The sequence below is a fragment of the Akebia trifoliata genome, chromosome 3 (genome assembly GCF_017979445.1).
Source record: "Akebia trifoliata isolate Shusen 1 chromosome 3, ASM1797944v1, whole genome shotgun sequence".
Classification (NCBI taxonomy): Eukaryota; Viridiplantae; Streptophyta; class Magnoliopsida; order Ranunculales; family Lardizabalaceae; genus Akebia; species Akebia trifoliata.
Window position 1 is genome coordinate 3,324,026 of NC_141377.1, and position 19,120 is coordinate 3,343,145.

The window sequence follows — 19,120 nt, forward strand, 5'->3', positions numbered from 1 at the left end:
TCCAATTAATACCAAAATTTACCCTTCTATATAGTTTAGGGCTATAAAGGGGGACCATGGAATTAGTGGACCAAAGGTAGGGTTTTGGTTAGGGTTGGCAATGGGTCCGATAATATCCACTTAACCGACTCAAGCTACCTGAGTTATTTGGATATGGGTATAATTTTTATATCCGGTTAAGAATTCGGGTAAATTTGTCCATAATTATTTTTATTAGAATAGTTGAGTATGGATATGTATGATATTTGACCTGAATATCTGTTTATTCGAGTTTAAGATGGAAAATTCACAATAAAATATATGTATAACTCAAAATTAAGATTTTTTCATCATCTTCACAATCAAGTATATATATCCGACTAAGATATCTGCTTGAAATTTGGGTACAAGTTGGATACGGATATCCTTAAAAAAAATATAGATAAATAGTCGACCATAAGTGGGTAAAAATTAGATACGGATAATCGAATATAGAGTTGGATAAAGATATGGAACTAGCTTCATCCGACTCATACCAAACCCATTACTAGCCTTAGTTTTGGTGTATATATTTGAGTAGGACTGGCAATGGGTGGGCTTAGGCTGAAACTTAGTACAACCCTAAATTTTATGGGGCTTGAGTTGATTGAACTCTAGTCTGATCGACATGGGCCGAGTCAAATTTGGCCTTTGCATTGGGTTGGATAAACTTGATTAACAGGACAACAATAATCTAAAGAATATTGATGAATGCATGCGATCTTGATTCGTGGCTAACATGGCAAGGGCATAGAACCACACATCTTTTGCTGTGTATCCCGATGAAAATAATCCATGGTTCTGTGTCCTCGACACTTCAGCCGCACAACCAATCACATGCATTCATCGAGACTCTAATCTAAAATATATTTTTCTTAATTAGTATTGAATTATTCCAAATGGTGGAAAGACATGGTATTTTGGAGAAAGTAACATCATGCATGGCATGGGGTACTACAAATATGGACTAGCTATGTAGTCCCAACTCCCAAAGTATTCTATGAGTGTTGAAGTCCACATTGTCTTACCAATATTTCTCTACTATTGCATCTTGTCTTGTAAAAAAATCCTTTGAGATCATGAAGACTTGTCTAATATATTTATTTAAAAAAAAAAACATGATTCATGTTGCTTCCTTTGAGAGGGTAACATAAAATGATTGAAATACTCTCTAAGCCTTCTTAGTTTTTTGATACATTGAAGATGAGGCAACTCCTCGTCGAAGTATTGAGATTTTTAACTAAGATTAGAGAGTACAAAATAAATAAATAAATAATTACCTTAACAGATAGTACAAAAATTATTTGTGTATAATAGAGAAGACTTGTGGGACTAAGAAGTAGAACATATATAAAAGAACTTATCGATTAGAAGAATTGTGGACCGAGGCATGTGCTCAACACAATGTTCCAAGGCGAATACATCACCACCACAATGAAGTTGTGCGATCAATAGATGGATGAGCGTAGAATCAACAATTTGTGTATAATAGAGAAGACATCACTTTGATGTATGTTTCTGTTACGAATGGACAACAATGATCACCCATTGGAGAACACTAACTGAGAGAATAAATTTACATACTATATAAAATAACATAGATGGACTCTTCAATTTATAGAAGATGAATCCAAGAAACTCGAGGGAGCATCCAGGGGCGGAGCTAGTAAGGAGACAATTGGGGGCAATTGCTCCCACTCAACTTTGTTAGGCATTTTAGATACCCTTGAATTTATACTTAAATTTGAGATACCCCTACATTTTGAACTATTGACATGCCCCGTTTGACCCTATTGCCCCCACTCCCTCATCTTTCTCCAATTTTTGCCCCCTCCTCCTCCAATTAACTATAAGTTTGTCCCCACTAAAAGAAAATCCTAGCTCCGCCCCTCGGGAGCATCACTTTATAAAGAAATAAAAAAATAGAAGATGGGCGAGTTTATAGAAGGCTACATCCATTTTGAAAAACGTCTTCTTTTTTTCTTCTAGGAATGCACCCTTTCAGAGAAAACAAATTGGATCATTTAAAAAAAAAAAATGTGAATAACTTACAAAGGACAATAATGAAATTAGTAAAAAAGTTCAATGAAATTTCGACTTAATATAACATCTAGTAGACCAAAGCCCACACACGGGCCCGTGACCCAAACCAACTTCGCTCAACATACTACGACTGCAACTTGGGCAGGTCAACCCGATATATGGGTGAGCCGGGGCCAACTTATGTAGAAGATGAGTTGAGCCTACGTTAGAATATCTGACTTCAATTTGGGTTGAGCTGGGTTGCAACCCAACTCAACCCGATGTTTGCGTGTATATAAGGGTGTCAATGGAGCACACTGGCCCTCGAGCCCGGTCCGTCCGATAAAACAAGGGTTAAGGACTCCATATCGAGCCAGAAAAAGGTAGGCCCGGGCTCAAAAAATTTCAGCCCATCAAATAGGGGTTGGGCTAGGGCTTTATAGTGCCCAGCCCAGACACCTACTAAATCTTATAGATATATGTATTATATATTTAGTTACTTGAATATTTTATAGTATAATTTAAATAAATGTAAAATACATTGTATAATTGTTATTAATTAATTCTCCTCTACAATTACTATAGGTTAAATAAGACAATAATTTTAAATTTGATTGAATAATCTTCAAAATCAAAACAAAATTTATTAGAAAAGTACACCTTTTCACTTAAAAACTTTGCATTCTAGTCATTTTTACTGCTCGAGACCGTCAAAGCTTGGCTTGGGCTTAGTCAACTTTGGCCCGATAGGGTTACATGGCTGATTTAACTAGAAGTGGTTTAACCCCAACATATTTAAATTATGTTATGTTTCTACCTCGCCCCAAAATTTCGACGTGATTAATTATGCTTTCGTAGTTATTTGCCTTAGGGGCAAATATGGTAGTTTGAGAAGGAAAATGAGTTGGTTATATAGTTTGGGGGAGGGGTTAAAAAAAATTAACCCCAACAATCAAATTTGTTTTTTGTTTTTTTTTTTTACTTTTATTTTTTAAAATCACATTCATCTGGGCATCATGGGGATTGGGTTCAAGTTAACGGGGTTGGGCTTCAGGAATCTAAGAACAAGTCCACCCATTTAGTCTTCGGGTCCAAGTCGGGCTGAGCTGGAGAAATTAACAGCAATGAATATAGGGCTGTAACTTGGGCGGGCCAAACCCAAACCTGATGCGTTTACATACCCGACCTTAGGTCAAGTTTGGGCCCAATTAGCTAGACATCGGGTTGCTTGAATTGCCCAAACCCGAATTTAATATAGGTATAATTTAAAAAATATTTTAAAATTTCTTTGTTTCTTTTTCATTCACAATTCATATTTCAAATTTTAGTTAATTGTCGTCATCTCTTTCTTAACATTTTCGTATAATTTCATATATGTGAACCTTGAAATATATTTTTAGAACAAATAATTATAAATTTTTACATTTTTTACATACCACTTATCCTTATATAAGTCATTATCATTTCTAAATTATCTAATATCAAAGAGCAATTAGTCAATCTGACTTGGGTTGGGCTTGGATTGAGCGATTCAAGCCCACGAGGTTGGGTTGGGTATGGGCACGAATTGATCCCCAACCCAGCCCAACCCTCTCGAGGTGCATGCCTAATCGAATAACACAAAAAGCATGGAATAAGAAGTTCTCTTTGAGTTCACATGGGAAATTAATAGAAAATTGATTTTCATTGGAAAAACGTGATTTTTAGGTGTTTGATTATGAATTTTTCCTGGAATTCAATTTTTAGCCCAACATTCAATAGTTAGTCAATTTGAATATATTTTTATTTTCTCAAAGAAAAAGAAAACCAACCAAAAAACTATTATGATTTTTTCAATGGTCTAGATTGATCCACATCAGACTGGTCAATGCCATTAGTATGAGATGATTGATTTGGTGCCTTATTAGTGATGCCAAATAGTTGTTGACCACATTAGCGTATTAATTACATTGCATTGAATTAAGGTATATTGAGATCATGGTTTCAAAACTCGTCCACGACTGAGATATATGCCTAAGTCTTATTGCTATCGTCCAGCAATGAGATGGACAGACGTGTTTTTTGGATTTTGCGGAAGCTCGCGGGACGAACGATACATCTAGGATGAGATATCTAAGACGGATGAGATATATCAGTTTTCATCTTCAAACCCTATCATTTTCACTGCAAAATGTTTTTTTTTTTTTTTCTCCTCTTTTCAACCAAAGGGGTTTGGTAAAAACTTCAGTTACCTCTAAATCAAGCTAGAATTTTCAGATTTTTCTGGACTTTTTAGATGGTCTAAAACCATTGTGTCATTGTAGAATGAGACGAGATGACTTGTCCGAAACAACTAAGCATCGGGCTTTGACAAGACGAGATGTGAAACTAAGTTTTAAAACCATGATTGAGATACATTGAATCATATTATTTAGGATTACATCATATAATTTGGGTAATTATGTTGATGTTGTAACTATATTTCATTCTCGGTGGGGTCCTAGTGACACAATATTAAAGGACTAATTTGTAATCCTCAGCTCATATTACATTTATTGATTTCGATCAAGAATAATTAATTAACAAAATGACCAAATTTTACTTGACTGTTAGCTTTCTATTAGCTAAGTTCATGGATAGAAATGATGCAACTTAGGACTTCAATTGTCAAGAAGAGAAAAGCACATATTTAACAAGGACTAATGAGTTTGTCACTTTAAACCTACGATCTCGTCACTTGAAACAATGAGCCAAAATTGTAAATTAGTTAAATTCACCTCACAAAATGGTAATTCACCCATTTTTTTTTCTCAAATTTGAACAAACTATCTCGATTGTACAAAGATATTTAGAGAGACAATGTAATAATATAAGATCATAATCTTGATAGATAATCAACATTAAAACACATAGGACATAAAATTCATACTTCTCCCCCTTACATTGGAAGGGAACTTTGATTCAAAATTTCGTCTTCGTCGACTTCATACATGGACATTGCTTGTTCTCTTCTCATACTCATAAGATCCGAGAGCTCATTTCGTCGCTAATAAAAGTGAAACATAGTGTACCGTGTGTTGTACCTCTAGTGCAATTTCCACTCTTCATTAGAGTGATCGATTCACTTGCCTGAAGTTACTTGAAACAAATTTTTTGAAAAGTAACTCATAATCTGAACAGATTGATTTCTATCCTACCTCTCTTAAACAACTCCTTAAATTAATTTTATAAATAAATATCGTACCATTGAAGTTCTCTTTGCTACTCCATGTAAAATGTCGTCCTTAAACCATTGTAGCTCTCATACTTTAAGACAAATTTGTCTTAAAATGATAGACCATGGAGTAAAAAAAAGCCAACAATGTTAGGAAGTTGAAGAGGTTGGTTTTTATTGATGTGAGGGTGTAAGTCATTATAGTAGAAAAAATTAAAAAAAAAAATTTGTGAGAGATGGATGACATCCAACCAAGTTTCATCTAAAAGATGAGACATATTTACTAATTTGAAATAAAAAAAATGGTTTGGAAAGCTACCACTCTATGCATACCCATTATCGTACAACGATCAAGAAGATTAAAAAAAAAAAAATTGATTAGGAAATCTACCTCTATGTATACCCATTTTGGTATACCGATCAAGAAGATTTAAAAAAATGATTTGGAAATCAACCTGTATGTATACCCATTTTGGTATACCGATCAAGACCAGAGAAGAAGAAACATACCCATTTTGGTCAACTGCCCATATTACTTTGCTCTTCACAACGAAGAGGGCTCACCTTCTCTTGCTTATAAAGAGCAAACATTGTCGGTGATGCTGATTTAATAAAGTAAAGAAAAGCTTTAATAAAGAAATCTTGGGTGGCGTGGACAACTGCCTTAATATTTGATTCTTCTAATATAGATATTGTACTTAAAGGAGTTGGGTTGAAATCTGACTTCCAGTTTCCTTTTTGAATCCAACGGCACACGTTTTCGACACCTCATCCTTACTGAAATAAAGCACAGGCCAATCTCAACCTGATTGGTGATTTATATTAGGGCTGTCGATGGATCGGGTTGGACCCAGAATTGATCTGATAAGAATTTTGTTTTGGTTCTCGATGTTAATATCCAAATTTGATCCCGAGTCCAAATCAGATTAAATCTGATTTGATACACCAAATATAAATAAACTTCATATATTTAAATAAGATATATAAATTATTTGAGATCCTATAAGGGATCGAGATATTATCAAACGAGATGAGAACCAAAATCCGTGATCCAAATCAAAAGTTAATCGATCAAAACAGATTGGTTTTTGGGTTTGATCCAATTCATTGACAGCCCTAATATAGCTTTATGAGTGTATTGGAAATATTATGAAAATCTAATATATTGAAATCACCAATCAAGATGATTATTTGATTTGCAACCAAACTCTAGGCTGTACTGGATCTCCTCCCTTTGACAATTTTTAATCCTCAATACTTGACTTTATGACATTTGAAAGATTCCCCAATCTTCTTTAGTTTAGTTTAATAATCTAAACTGTTACTTTCATTTTTTTTTATTTATTTATTACTATAATTGATCTTTAATTTTTGGATCCTTTTATTATTAGGGTTGTCGCTCTTATTTCTAATGGCTTTGGAAATTAAATCATAGATCTTTTTCGTCAGGATACACAACTGCACATATTTATGAGATGTGCAATTGTGTATCCCGAGAAAAATCTATGATTCCATACCACATTAGGGGGGGTGTATTCAAAAGGGGTGTCAGAAAATCACGACTCTTTTTAAAATCCATTCTCCTTGAAAAAATTTGCTTCTTGAATTTTGTTAGAGTCGTGATTTTTAACTCAATTACTCAGTCTTTGGGATACCCTAAGAAAAAGATATATGATTTTGTGCCCTTGTCACATCAATCGAGTACAGATCGAGTGAAAAAAATTGAGTCAAAAAATCATTAGTCATTTTGTTAACAACTTTTAGTGCTTGTCCATTTTCAAAACCCTCGATCATGTTAGATTAAAAAAAATAAAAATCAATTTCAATTTATTTTTTTCCTTATCTTTTCGAAATCTAATCTAATATGAACTTTAAATGGCTGAGGTGTTATTTAGGTCAACTTGGCAGTTCATTTGGGCCCAAATGTTAAAATATAAAATCCAACGATTAAGATTTATCATCGGGATATGTGACATTCCTTGGGGTACATTTTTTATCCCCATTATTAGATTCTAGATTTTAAAAGTTGTGATTTCTTGTTTTTTCTTAAGTCATTGATGCCAACCTTATATATAAAGTCGTGATTTTCTAACTCCCCCTCAGACAAACTCTCCCCAAGTGGTTGTGCATAGAACCATATATTTTTTCCTCGGGATACATAGTTGCACACCCTTATAAATATGTCTAATTGTGTATCCCAAGAACACAAATCTATGGTTCTATGCACAATCAAGTGAGGAGAGTTTGGGTGGAGGGGGTTGTCAGAGGGGGTGTCAATTTATCGTTATTCTTATGTATGATATGATCTACCCCTCATTTTAAGACATTTTTAAATTGAGTCGCAATAAACTAACGCCCCCCTCTGACATACACCCTCATCACATAATCATATATCATTTGTCTCGGGATACATAAGAAAAAGATTTAGGATTATGCGTATCCCGATGAAATATCTATGATTCTATGGTGGGAGCTTATGTTAGATGGGGGTGTTAGAAAATCATTATTCATGATTACATGATAGACATGTGGTCAATGCTCCTCAATGAACCCCAAAGCCATAGCTTTATGAATCATCAATCTTAATTATTCAATTGTTGTGAGCCAACTTTAGTGGTCTTCAGAGTAGTTAGTTTATTAGAATCTATATCTTAGTTTTGGCAGTTTAGTGAGCTTTAAGTAAAGAATCAAAGATTTTTCTTTCCAAACATCCAATTGAAAGAAAAAAGAGTGATTCCACACCATTGAACATCCAATTAAAAGAAAAAAGTGAATTTTTTTTTTCTCATAATGGAGCTTTAGTTTATTCTACTAGAGACCATTATAGATTCTTGCCTGATCTAAGTATCTTTGAGTGGCACTCCACCTATAGTGTACAAGAAGATCAAACATATTTTATAGGTTGTATAATTGCCCAAGACTAATAAGATTATAATTGAAATTATCATATTTTTGCAATTTCATAGAGACTCCAATTCATGGATTAGAGAGTGGTTTGACTTTCGAAGTTATTTATATGAATTAAAAGCTTAAATGGTGCAAGTTTGGCCTTCTATGTGTCAAAATTCCCCTCACACTCCATCTTATGCTAGAAGAAAAACATAACCAAAGAATAAAAAATCTCCAATGTTCATCTTTGGACAACAATGCTATTGTATCCGTTTAGAGAGACATAAAACACAAAATACATTCTTGGAATTTTGATTCAAAACTTCACATTCATCTCTTGTATCTCTCAACAATAGTAAGATCTAAGCTTATAGTTCACTCTTAAAAGTAAAATTAATACAGTATCCCCACCTCGTACTTCTAGTACAATTTCCCCTCTTTGTCGGATTATTACTAAACAATTTCTCGAGATCAATCTTACAATCGGTTCTTTACAATTACAATTCTCACGTAAACTCAAATAAATTGTCATCCTTAAACCACTGTAATTCACTTACTTTATCTTAAATCCATGTCGTAAGGATTGCCCATGGAGTAAAATAAAGCAAGTAATCATAGGAGATCATCAAGGTGGGTTGTCGTCGACATGAGAGTGTAGGTCATTATAGCAAAATCGAAAATGAAAACTCGCGATTATAGATTTCTCGGACACATTCCCTTGCGAGAGATCGATAACATCCAAACGAACCATATCGAAAAATAAAAGATGGGTTGAAAAGAAACCCTACAATTTATCATTTCTACAGACAAGGTTCACACCCTACAATTTATAAAGACTCTTCATCACCCCATGTTAGCTAACATGGGCCACATTTAATAAAGCAGTATTGGTGGATGTAAAATAAAGAGATTACTAGTGGGGTGACAAAATTCTCTATATTATTGATTCTTTTGAGTTAAGATCCTGTACTCTTGGGAGTTGAGTTAAAACGTAAATCACAATCTTCTTTCATGCATATGGCACACTCTTTTAGATATTTGGATTCATGGACCCACTTTAGTGAATCTATGTGCTAATAATCAGCCTGATTGGTGATTTCTAGCCAATGAGTTGTAAAATTTTAACAGAATCGTGATAATATGGTTCTGCATATTCTAAGGTAAATGATCTACGATTTTGTGATGGAGATGTAGGGGGCGTATGTCAAAGGGGGTGTCAAAAAATTGTTATTCATTTTAATATGACCCTATTATAGACTCTCGTAGATAGATTCTGAACCCGTGAAGGAAAAAACACTCAAATCCAATGTCTAGAGATCACCAATCATGATGATTGATTTGTGCATTATTAGGTAGGTATAGCAAAAGAGGTTGGCCAAACATTCATGGCTATGCCAAGTGGGGTAAGGATCAAAGGATATGGTAAGTAAAGTTGCAACTCAACTCCTGGTAGTGCAGTATCCTCACACTTTTATGGTAGAAAACCATGGGCGGTTGCTTTAGTGTCAGTCACTTTAGACCTTTTTTTTTTTTTTTTTTTCTTATTTTAGGATTCCTTTGTCTCCTCAAGACTTTTTCCTCATTTTAATACACATCGGATAAGTATAATTTAAGCCTTCAATATTTGACATTATGATATATAAAAGATGCCATACTTGATTAAGTATAGATATTGTTAATAACTTTCACTTTTTTTTTAATAATTATTATTATATATTATTGATGTAGAATGGTCATTGATGGTGCATTATTGGAGTGCCCCGATGAGAAGAAATTAGGTCGAAAGAGTAAATAAAATGAAATTTTCACGCTCTAAGAAAAATGCTGAAGTGACCTCAGGCTGGAATCTCGGATCGCATTTCTTAATGTGAAAGTGGATAGGAACCATAGATGCTTTTTCACTCGTTGATCCAGCTTGATGTCACTCTAGCACGATTCTGATCAAAATTAATGTTATAAAACTATGTATTGAAGAGGTTAAAGAATTCACTCAAGAGGTTAAAACCTTGAAGACGATGGTTCTATGTAGGACTGGCAATGGATCGGTTCGGTACCATATCAATATGAATTTAATACTGATCCGAAATTTATATCATATGATCCAGATCCAATTTGATCCAATTAATGGCTCAATCAATCCGTAACCGATCTGATCCGATCCAACACCAAGAACACTCGATTTTTTTAAATTTATATTATTATTATTATTATTAGAAATAGGATTTTGGGAATAAATATCCCATCCATCAAGAGCACCACCAACATCATCTCTTACTCTTTCACCAACATCAAAGTAGGAACTGCTTGTAATTACCTAGAAAAAAAACTAAATTCAATTCAATTAAAAAAGAAACAAAGAATAAAATTAGGCTTTTTTGAAGGGAAGGCAATCCTACATAGTTGATACTCGTGAGAGAGAGAACTTAGAGAAGGTTGATGGAAGCCCAACAACAACAACAACAATAGAGTCATCACCATTCGTTTGATCAAAATCAACAAAGAAATAGAAAGATAGTTGATTCTTGGGTTAACTGGAAGTGGGTGTAGACACCCCAATTTATCCGGACCAAGCCCGAGAGCTCTCGAAATTCAACAAAGTGAAATCCGATTAAAAAATCTTCAATTTAATCAAGTAGGGCCTAACTCTTCAAGACCACTTTTTAAAGCCTAAAACTAAGCTAGGCCATGGGTTACCCACGGCCAAGCTATGTTTCACTCAAAACCATGGGTCGCTTGAGGCCCAGATGAAGTTTACATTAGACCTTGGGTAACCCATCGACTTTTGCGATTTTGGTTAAACCCCTTATTCTTTTTTCCAAGAAAGCTCAAGATAAATTCCTTTTCTACCATTGCATTAATGCTATCATAATTTCATAAGTGTGATTTTTGTGTAAATTGGGTCCCCATAAAGTGGCAATTACCTTCATATCCCTAGTTTATTGAGATTCAATCTAATGTAATTAACCTTTAAACCCACCCTATAGTTCTTAATTCAATGTCTCTCCTCAACAATTCTTCGCAATTTGACTAAGTTCAAGGGATCATGACCCTTTTGCCCATCAGAAGAATTCTCTCTAACCGAAAAGTTATTATCTTTCTACCCCACTATTTAAAAAAAAGACTTTTGACATCACTTTTTTAAGGATTTTGTTAATGTGTGCCCAAATTAAAGTGCAATAAATACACATTGGGAATAAACATCATATGATATTTTGATATAAAAAAATATTTTTAAGGGTATTTTCAGTACAAAATACAACTTCCCAAGTGTATTTATTGCACTTATGAGGGAACACGTTAACAAGACCCCTTTTTAAATGATGATGTTTATAAGATTGAGTCCATGCTTTGGATGACATGGTGCATGTAAAAGGCTGTTTTAGACACCTATTTTTCTAAATATAATGTTTAAAGATCAAACATAAATTGATGTTTAAAGTTTCACACTTTTTTGCGTGATTCCTCCACCCGTGAAAAATGCATTTTACATTTAAAATTTGATATTTATTTTTTTTTAAAGTGATGACTAAAGTTTTTTTTTTCTTAAGTGTCCACAAGTTTGTTGGTAGCCTATACAAAGAAATTGACTATAAATTCCTTACTCTCTTATATTAACTAGATGTCATTGCTCTTGTTTTTTTTTTTTTTGAGATTTAACGATTTTTAAAAGGTTTAAACACCTCTACCCCTCCCATAGAATTTTCTAGAACCTTGTAAGCTTTGATATTTATACCTTTTGATCATCATGATTGCTAAGACTTAAGGAGATGCAAAAGATAATCAATGACAGTTTGATGGAGGATAAACAAGACTATTTAATGTAAATTTATTGAAATTAAGTTAAATTTATGGAGTTTAGACCTTTATATCCTCAAGGATCTCTCAAGGGCCTAGAAATAAAGGACCTCTCCAAGGCAAAAGAGATGGGCAAGTCTATCTTCCCAAAAATTCTATCAAATTCTTCTCTTAAAACCTTCTAAAGTGTCAAAATTATGTCCAAATGATCTCTCATACATTTTAGAAGCTCAAAACAAGAAGAAGAAATATAATGGGGGGAGAACATTTAGTTTTTTGTATTTTACTACTTTTAAACCCAATCCCATTTCTACCTCTCCCCATTCTTATCTCTTTACTTTCAAATTCATTTAAATTCCAAGCAATAGAATTCTTTCTTTCCTTTTAAATGACTAGGGAGGTAAAGAATAATTCCTTCATGTAAGGTAATCTACCCCTATAAGTCCATACCAAGTCTCTTACGGAATAATTAATTGTTAGTAGTTTATATTTCAATTCTTACTTGTTTTATGGTGTCTATTCACATCTTAAACTTTTTGAATGATGGTGACTCCCAACCCAAGTAGATGAGATTTAAACTCACACCAATATATATAGTGGGTTCTCCCTTATAGAGCTCCTTAACAATATTTTCGATGATTTCGTGATGGACTCACACCTGGATCTCAGTCTCGATCAAGCTCTAACAAAGTGTTAATGGGAGATCTTTTCCATGATCTTTAGCTTTAGGAAGAGCTGCAATGGAGAGAGAAAGGTTGAGGATGATGGGTTTGGGGGAAAAAGAAGGAAAGGTTTTGGGTGAATAAGTTGAAAACGGTAGGTTTCGTGAAAACATTAGGGGTTTTTTATAATGCGTTCATATTGGATTGCATTAGGGTTGATCCAAAAAATTATCTAATCTGTTATTTCTAATAATAATGTTGTAGTGACCTCAGGTTGGAACCTCATATCGCATTTTTTGACGTGAAAGTGTATGGGAACCATAGATGCTTTTCATCGATATATGAGTGAAAAAGCATCTATGACTCCTATCCACTTTCATGTCAAGATGTGCGATATGAGGTTCCAACTTAAGGTCACTCCAGGACGACTCTATTTCTAATCCAAATTCGATCCGAAAATCCTAAATTTAGATCTGAAATCGATTTTTTTGAATCGGATACCAAATAAAAATCCGATCTTTGCCAACCCTAGTTTTTTGGCATGATGTTAAGGATGAGGGGTTTTCAATTATTTTCTATTAGTCTCTCGTGGAAGACCAAAGTCAACCTGTTATGGTTATTAGAAGAGGTTGATGAAATGATGGTACTGTTGAACTAGGAGTTACTATTAATCGATCCACGGGTTTCAATGATTGGATAAAATCAAAACTTTTTTGTTAGTAGGTTGCAAAACCCTAATTTGTTAAGAATATGTATAGTAGTTTTCTGCAAGAGAAATACTGTAATTGTTTTTTTTTTTGGCTAGTGAGCATAGTGAAATCGGTGGGACTCAAATGGGTTTTCTCTAATTTATCACAGTCGTGTTCAACATTTTCTCTAATATGTTAAAGTATTGAATCAAAGCCTTCAAAATTTGATTTGCTTTTTTTTCCTTCCCAGAGTGAAATGAGAGGAGTCATTTCAAGAGGGATCAGAAATCATTCTTCCCAGAACATAGGTTGCACTCCAACATGAACTCATATATAATTGGAAATGTTGTGTGTGAAAATATTTTGACACTAGTCTCGAGCTCTGCAATAAGAATTTGGGGTCTGTACAATGGTGAAGATAAGGTCATGTTGTGATTCTTGCTCAAAAAACAGATCTAACATGTTCGAGTTATTGGCTGGTCTGACTTGACAACATTCATGAGTCACTTGTTCAACTATCCCTCGGGAACACGGTCGAGGTTGAGATCGAGAAGTGTCATGCATGATCACCCCTTTTCCTTCTGATTATGGGAGAATCATTTTTGACACGAGGTAACTTATATTAGTGGCCAACTCCAAGTGGTTGGTCTAGTGGCAAGCCAAGTCTTGATAAGCTCCTCGGGAAGATTAGGCCAAGAGTTTGAAACCCCATGAAGCAATGAATTCCTCCAAGGTCAGGTTGACCCCCGACTCAACCAATTGCACTTAGGACTTTCTCACCCCAATGGTGGTAATTAGTAGGTAAAAGTGGCTCCTGAACTCTTGTCGTGGTATCAACACTGATGCATGCTAACCAACTTAATAGAAAATTAATTTGCGAGGAATGAAGAGATCTACTAGTAAATTGAGGAAAACCACTATCTTGAACATTATTTATACTCTCTCATCTCCAATATGAAGCCAAAAAAATACAAAAATATTCATAAGTTTTATACTTTGAAACCCATGCTTCCCCCAAATCCTTTCTTTTCCTAATAAGGTTTAAAAGTTGAAGCAGATAGAATCTGAAAGGTTCAGATGAAGGATCATGCATGCTTCCCCCAAATCCTATCTTTTCCTAATAAGGTTTAAAAGTTGAAGCAGATAGAATCTGAAAGTTTAAGATGAAGGATCATGGGTTTGAGAAACTCTCTTTCATCTCCAACATGAAGCAAAAAATCAAACTACTCTGAAATCCATCAATTCCTTGTGGTTTAAAAGCTGAACTAGATAGAATCTGAAAGTTTAAGATGAAGAATCATGGGTTTGAGGGGAAAAAAATCAAGGATTTTTTAACAAAGATTGAAGAAAGAAGATGTGGTCTTGCTAGATTGCTTGAACACAAGTTGAATATGAAAATCAAGAGTTGAAGATGATTGGGTTTGATAAATAAACTTGAGGGTTTTACTTCTACCTCACCTTTTGTAAGCTCATACAGGCATAATTGTGAAAGCAGACATGTACACGGTTTCAACAACAATGTAAGCTATATAGCATTGAATGAAGGAACAATAATCATTTTAAATCTTTGGGATCAGGCATTGATGATGATGAATGATAACAACATCACCCACCACCAAAGATTTATACACCCACCTGAAGGCAACCTTGTCAACAAGGATAATAACACTTTTGCACATAGTCTTGTCTAGCAAATGAGACAAAATTTTAAAAACAATATTTTCCTTCTTTTTTCATAGATTATCAAACGACAGAGTTCCGTGAAATGGCTTTGTTAGAAACTTTTGATAAGAATAGGTTTCAAACATGTAACTTTTCATAAGTATAGGAACTTGGAACTACCACATATCGACGAGTGAATATTGCTAATCCATAACCTAACACAAGAACATTGTTTTTGTTTTAGAGATATGTCCCCAAGCCATTTTAACATCTTTATTTTTTTTTTTTTTGATAAAGATGAATTTATTAAGAAAAGAAACACAATGGGGGTCGAGAAGACCAACCCAAAACAAAGCAAAAGCTAGACAACAAAGGAAAAAGAACACAAGCATCACGACAACGAACAAACTCTGTCCCATCTCACAACAAAATCTTCAAAGAAAATCCCCTTGAACTCCTTATAAAGTTTTCTCCAACCAAACATGAGCTCCAAGATAAAAAGAACAAGACTCTCCATCGTGAATTCTTTTCCTTCAAAAATGCAACGGTTGCATTTTAACATCTTTATGATTGATTAAAAATAGAATATAATAAATCCAAGACCAATGATGATTTGCAAGCACATAAAAACATCAACAGCTCTTAATACAAAGAAGTTAGCATGCCATAAAGTTAACAAGTAAAATCCCAACAAAAAAAAACGATTCAACGGTACAAAATTTTTTTTTCCTCAATTCTATTGTGTCCAAATCCATATCCACTCTTTCAACATCTAAATCCACATTCTTTTGAGTCAATCTCGTGCCATGCTATGTTATAACTAAAATAATTTGTCAAAATTACACAATGCTTGGGTATATATTGAGTTCATAAATCAAACAAATCATTTGCAAACTAAAGAAGCTATTAATCTCTGTCTAATACTCCTACCTTACATCTTGTCCCAAAAGTTTCCAAAGGAATAAAAATGCCCATTTTGCCACAGTACTTCTAAAATTACTTAGTCCTAATTTCCCACTCTACCCATATCAATATATTAAGCAATTAAAATCAAACAACCCTAGGTGCAGAAAAAAACATAAACATTTGAATTAAACAAACAACTAACTTTGAAAAACTAAAACATTTGCATAAAAAACCACACAATTGACAGATCTAAAGTAAGAAACAATAACAACTTAACAATCACTGGACCTTCCAAAAATCCATAAAACATCTTAAAAATTTAATTCCTTTAACATCAAAAAACCCTAAAGTAACTAAAAAAACAAAACATTTGAATTAGACAACCCTAGATGCAGAAATACCAAGCATTTGAATTAAACTAACAAATAACTTTGAAAAACTATAATATTTGGATATAAAAAAACACACAATTAACAGATCTAAGAAAATAAACGACAACAGCTTAACAATAACTGGTCCTTCCAATAATCCATAAAACATTTATTTCCTTAAACATCAAAAAACCCTAACCGGCAAAAAAAAAAAAGGGAGTGATACCCAATCTAGGCGGTGAGAACAGCAGCACCAGCCTCCTAAATCTTCTTCGACGCAATCTTTTAGCATTAACAACAATAGGTTGAGATCAAGGCTAAACCCCATCCCAAACATCAATGATGGGAACATCATCTGGTGAAGCATTTTTCCTTGATTTCTTGAGGAATCAAAAGACCGAAGCTTGTCAATGTTGACGATTGGGCAGTAAAATTACTTAACCTTAATTTCCCACTCTACCCATATCAATATATTAGACAATTTAAATCAAACAACCCTAGATGAAGAAACCCTAAACATTTGAAAAAATGCTCATTTTGGCAAAGTAATTATAAAATTACGAAGCCCTAATTTCCCACTCTAAGCGATTCAAATAACAAACCCTAGATGCAGAAACCGCAAACATTTGAATTAGATGAACAAAAAACTTTGAATAACCATAATATTAGGTGAACAAACCAGCTTCTTTAATCTTCTTCTCGACAATATTTGAAACGATCTATAGGGTCAGATTGAGGCAAAACCCCTTTACCCAAGACCTTAAAAAACCCAAATTGGGCAAGAGAAACATTATCAGGTGAAGCTTTTTCTTCAATTCCTAAAGGAATCAAAGACCAAAGTTTATCAATATGGAAGATTGGGCATTAAAATTTGTTTCAAAGTTTGTGGAAATAATGCATCCCAGCTTTACCAAAGTAAAGCAGGATGGTATTTGTCAAAGAAGATGACGGTAATGCATCCCTAAACATTTGAAAAAAAAAATGCCCATTTTGGCAAAGTAGATCAATAATCACTTAGCCCTAATTTCCCACTCTACCCATATCAATATATTAAACAATTCCAATCAAACAACCCTAGATGCAGAAACCCACAAATTAAAATAACAAATAACTTTGAAAAACTAGAAGTTTGCATCAAAAAACAATTAATTAGCAGATCTAAGATAGGCGCAACAATAACAACTTAACAATCTCTGGTCCTTCCAATAACCCATAAAGCATCTTAAACATTTAATTTAACTCCTTAAACAAAAAAAAAACCCTAAACAGTAATTCAAAAACAAAAACAAAAAACAAACGGTTTGATACCAAATCTAAGCGGTGAGAACAACAGCACCACCAGCCTCCTTAATCTTCTTCTCGGCAATCTTCGACACGATCTTAGCTTTAACAACAATAGGTTGAGATTGAGGCAAAACCCCTTTACCCAAAACCTTAAAGAAGCCAAATTGGGTTACATCGATAAGCGGAACATTATCAGGTGTAGCTTTTTCTTTGATTTCTTTAGGAATCAAAGACCAAAGCTTATCAATGTTAACGATTGGGCAGTAAAATTTGTTTCGCAATTTGTGGAAATAACGCATCCCAACTTTACCAAAGTAACCAGGATGGTATTTGTCGAAAAGGATTCGATGGTGATGCATCCCTCCTGCGTTTCCACGCCCTCCTGGATGCTTTCGATGCTTACCTATACGTCCATGTCCAGCACTCACGTGCCCTCGCTTCTTTCTGTTCTTCTTCAATCTGGTCGTCATCTCTCTCTCTCTGTTTGGTGTCTCTGGAGATTAGAGAGGAGTCTGAAATGAAATAGTCGCTAGGGTTTGGAGGGAGTTTATATGTAGTTGTGTAGAGATGGTGAAGGCGTCTCGGATTAGGGTTTCCTTTTGTGTGTGTATATTTCCTATTATACCCTTTGGATTAGGGTTCCGAGTTTTATTTTGGATTTTTAGAGTTGCTATGTATGGGACACCCAATTATTAAGGGTGCACCTTGGTTCGGTTTAAATCGAAAATCGAACCAAATTGATAGCTTTGGATTGGTTTGAAACAAGTTGCTGTTCAATTCTATGTTTAGAAAATAGAGAATCGATCAATTTGGTTTGATTTCGATTCAAGCCTTGTATAGAATCGAACCTTATAGAATAAATAAATTTATTCAATTCTTATGAATTATTGTATGAGTTAGGACATTGATTAATGGCTTTTTTTTGGGTTAAATTAAAGATTTTTTTACGATAAAAAAAGTTAATTATTTTTTTTATAAATAAATTAATGATTTATTATATAATTTTTTTGTTTAATATTATTTTTATATAAAAATATGTGTTTCCAACTAAGTTTATAGGATATTGGCAATCCATGGAACTGAACCAAATCGGCCTATTTATTTTTGGATTGGTTCGATTCTATTGGCATTTCGGTTTGATTCAGTTTTAGTTCTTACTTAGTGGAACCAACTTATGTTGGTTTGATTCCGATTTAGCCATATACCGAACCAAATTGCACCCCTATCAATTATTGTTTTACTTATTACATTCCAATTAAAAAAAGAAAAAAAAAAAAAAAAAAGTAAGATCGTTTGTTAAACTAAACAAATAAGTGTTGAAAAATTATAATTATTGAAATTATATTAAGCTTTGAAGTAAAGTGTTGACGAAATGTGTGCAACTTATGTCCAAATTTTGATTTTGGTTCAATGTTCAATTTAATTAACCCCTAGGCAATTCAACACCACAACCCTTTAGATTTCATTTAAAAAAAATAAGCGAAGATCCCACAAAGAAAATTTTGAATATATATTTTTTTTTTTGCTTGAACAAAGGTTTTGAAAATGAACAACTACGAAACTTCCACAGAATTCTCAAATTTAATTACCACAAACAATTCCACACCACAACCTTCTAGATTTCATGGA

The 19,120-nt window shown here is 33.8% G+C and overlaps 1 protein-coding gene across 1 annotated transcript; it reads right to left on the reverse strand.

Annotated features, from left to right (window-relative positions):
* Positions 1–17,383: 17,383 nt before the first annotated feature.
* On the reverse strand, positions 17,384–18,036 carry LOC147405565 (large ribosomal subunit protein uL15x). The gene has a single exon (XM_086433345.1). The coding sequence runs from the start codon at positions 17,959–17,961 to the stop codon at positions 17,521–17,523; it is 441 nt and encodes a 146-aa protein (XP_086289471.1). The 5' UTR covers positions 17,962–18,036; the 3' UTR covers positions 17,384–17,520.
* Positions 18,037–19,120: the final 1,084 nt, after the last annotated feature.

Excerpts from the sequence above, each read along its gene's own strand:
- LOC147405565 (XM_086433345.1), bottom strand. The coding sequence starts at position 17,961 with ATGACGACCAGATTGAAGAAGAACAGAAAGAAGCGAGGGCACGTGAGT.